Consider the following 1,941-nt stretch of genomic DNA (forward strand, 5'->3'; position numbering starts at 1 on the left):
ACGAAAAAAGGGTGGATGACAGTGGATGCTTTTTGTTTTTGGCTGCTTAATCAATTCCTACCGGAACTGAAGGGCAAGCAAGTCAAATTTACCGTCGTTTTATTTATCGATGGTCATCGTAGCCACATCAACATACGAATTTCTGATATTTGCTTTGAAAACGACATTGTTTTGATCTGCTTCCCACCCAATACCACTCACATACTGCAGCCGTGTGACGTTGCTTTATTTAAGCCATTAAAAGAACAGTGGAGAAGCAAAGTAAGTGAGTGGACAAACAAGCATCCACAAAATAAAGTCACTATTCAAAATATGGCACGACTACTCCACGAAGTCTGGCAGAATTTGCCACTGAAATATGGCAAAAATGGTTTTAGGGCTTGTGGTTTGTTTCCATGGAACCCTGCGGCTGTGAGGTAACTGTAATTTAAGTTTTATTTAAAGAAATAAGTTCAAGATTCTTCTGTTCTTTAGAATTACCAAATGTATTTCTACGACCAGTTCAAAGAGCGACTCCAGTGCTCCAGAGCAGTCCCAAAATGAAAGTCAAATAGAGACTGATCAAAATAATAACTTCCCTTCAAGGTCAGTCCAGTTTTCTGCATCTGCTGGACGAATTTCGTCTTCCCTCGACAGATCGACTAATTTAGAGTTGAATCCACTATACGTAAGATTTCTTTTCTAATATCAAGTCTATCTCAATCCAAAATGAAGTCATTACAAATTGTTATTGAAAGATTGGACACGCAATCCTAGCTGAATTTGAATCCTCGCTGTCAACTGTTGAAATAGATCAGTTCGTTTCTATTCTTAAACAAGAGGAAAGCTCAGCAGATGCAACCTGTCAGGATAATCTTAGTGAGATTCTAAAGATCAAGTATGGAATTTGGAAAGGCCTCATACGCAGATATTTTGGACATATAAGTAGTAAGTAAATTGAAAATAGTTAAAAACCAGACATATCTTCATCATTTACAAAACATTTGCAGCACGTCATGGTGAATCTTCCTTGGCACCAGTTACAATCCAAAAGCTAGATCTTGGTCCTGTTCCCAGTGTCCCAGAAAAGTCTTTTCGCAAGCGTGAGTTGTCTTCGCCAATTCTAACTGGTGAAAGGGCTAAAAAACAACTTGCAGATCGAGAAAAGCGGAAACAGGGACGTGGAAAAAGGAGGGACGATGAATTTGACGAAGACTTTGATGAAGACTTCGATGAGGGTTACCATCAATATATGGCAATGTAAATTTCAATTATATAATTACATATGAAAGGAATATCAAATCAGCATTTACTTCATAGGAATGGAATGGCCCAATGTTCCAGGAATGTGTCCCCTAAGACTTCTAAAACTTTAGAAGATACCATCATCACTGTTGATCTCGAAGAATTAGAGACATCGTACGAATACCAAGAAATATTGCATGTTGATATTTTCATAGTTTTTCTCTTAATTTTCCCATTTAAATAGCTCCAAGGCGAAAGGGAAGAAAATTGTAAAGGCTGGAAAAGGGTTGCTGCTTGAAGGAACGAGAAGGTCCTCTAGGCTTATAGCCAAATCAAAAATCGATGAGAAGGAAGTTGAAGTGAGGAAAATCGTGGATGTGAAGACAGCAAAGGAAAAGGATCCGACGAGTACATTTTACGAAACACTTCCAGAAGACTCAACAGAAGTTCTATGTTTCTATTGTAAGGAGCTAGGTACAGTGGGCGACTGTAACCGATGTCGACTTTGCGACGCATACATCCATGAGAGCTGCTTTCCAAGAGCAATTATTTTGTCAAAATTTGGCATTTCAAGTTACTGCTGCCCATACTGTACTGAAATGACTATTGCGTACGTCTCATATATTTTTTTTCTTATTCGGTATTTAAACTAATTTTTTTAATTGTATTTAAAGTAATAGGGACAATCTTGAAGCTGCTCGTCTAGTTTTCTAAATT

At 37.9% G+C, this 1,941-nt stretch overlaps 1 protein-coding gene across 1 annotated transcript; it reads left to right on the top strand.

Annotated features, from left to right (window-relative positions):
- Positions 1-879: 879 nt before the first annotated feature.
- Positions 880-1,698, top strand: LOC124326932. The gene is made up of 5 exons (XM_046785648.1): positions 880-894; positions 947-1,239; positions 1,300-1,398; positions 1,469-1,583; positions 1,657-1,698. Exons 1-5 carry the CDS (start codon positions 880-882, stop codon positions 1,696-1,698), a joined length of 564 nt encoding a protein of 187 aa, XP_046641604.1.
- Positions 1,699-1,941: the final 243 nt, after the last annotated feature.

This window comes from Daphnia pulicaria, chromosome 2, assembly GCF_021234035.1.
Source record: "Daphnia pulicaria isolate SC F1-1A chromosome 2, SC_F0-13Bv2, whole genome shotgun sequence".
Taxonomy (NCBI): Eukaryota; Metazoa; Arthropoda; class Branchiopoda; order Diplostraca; family Daphniidae; genus Daphnia; species Daphnia pulicaria.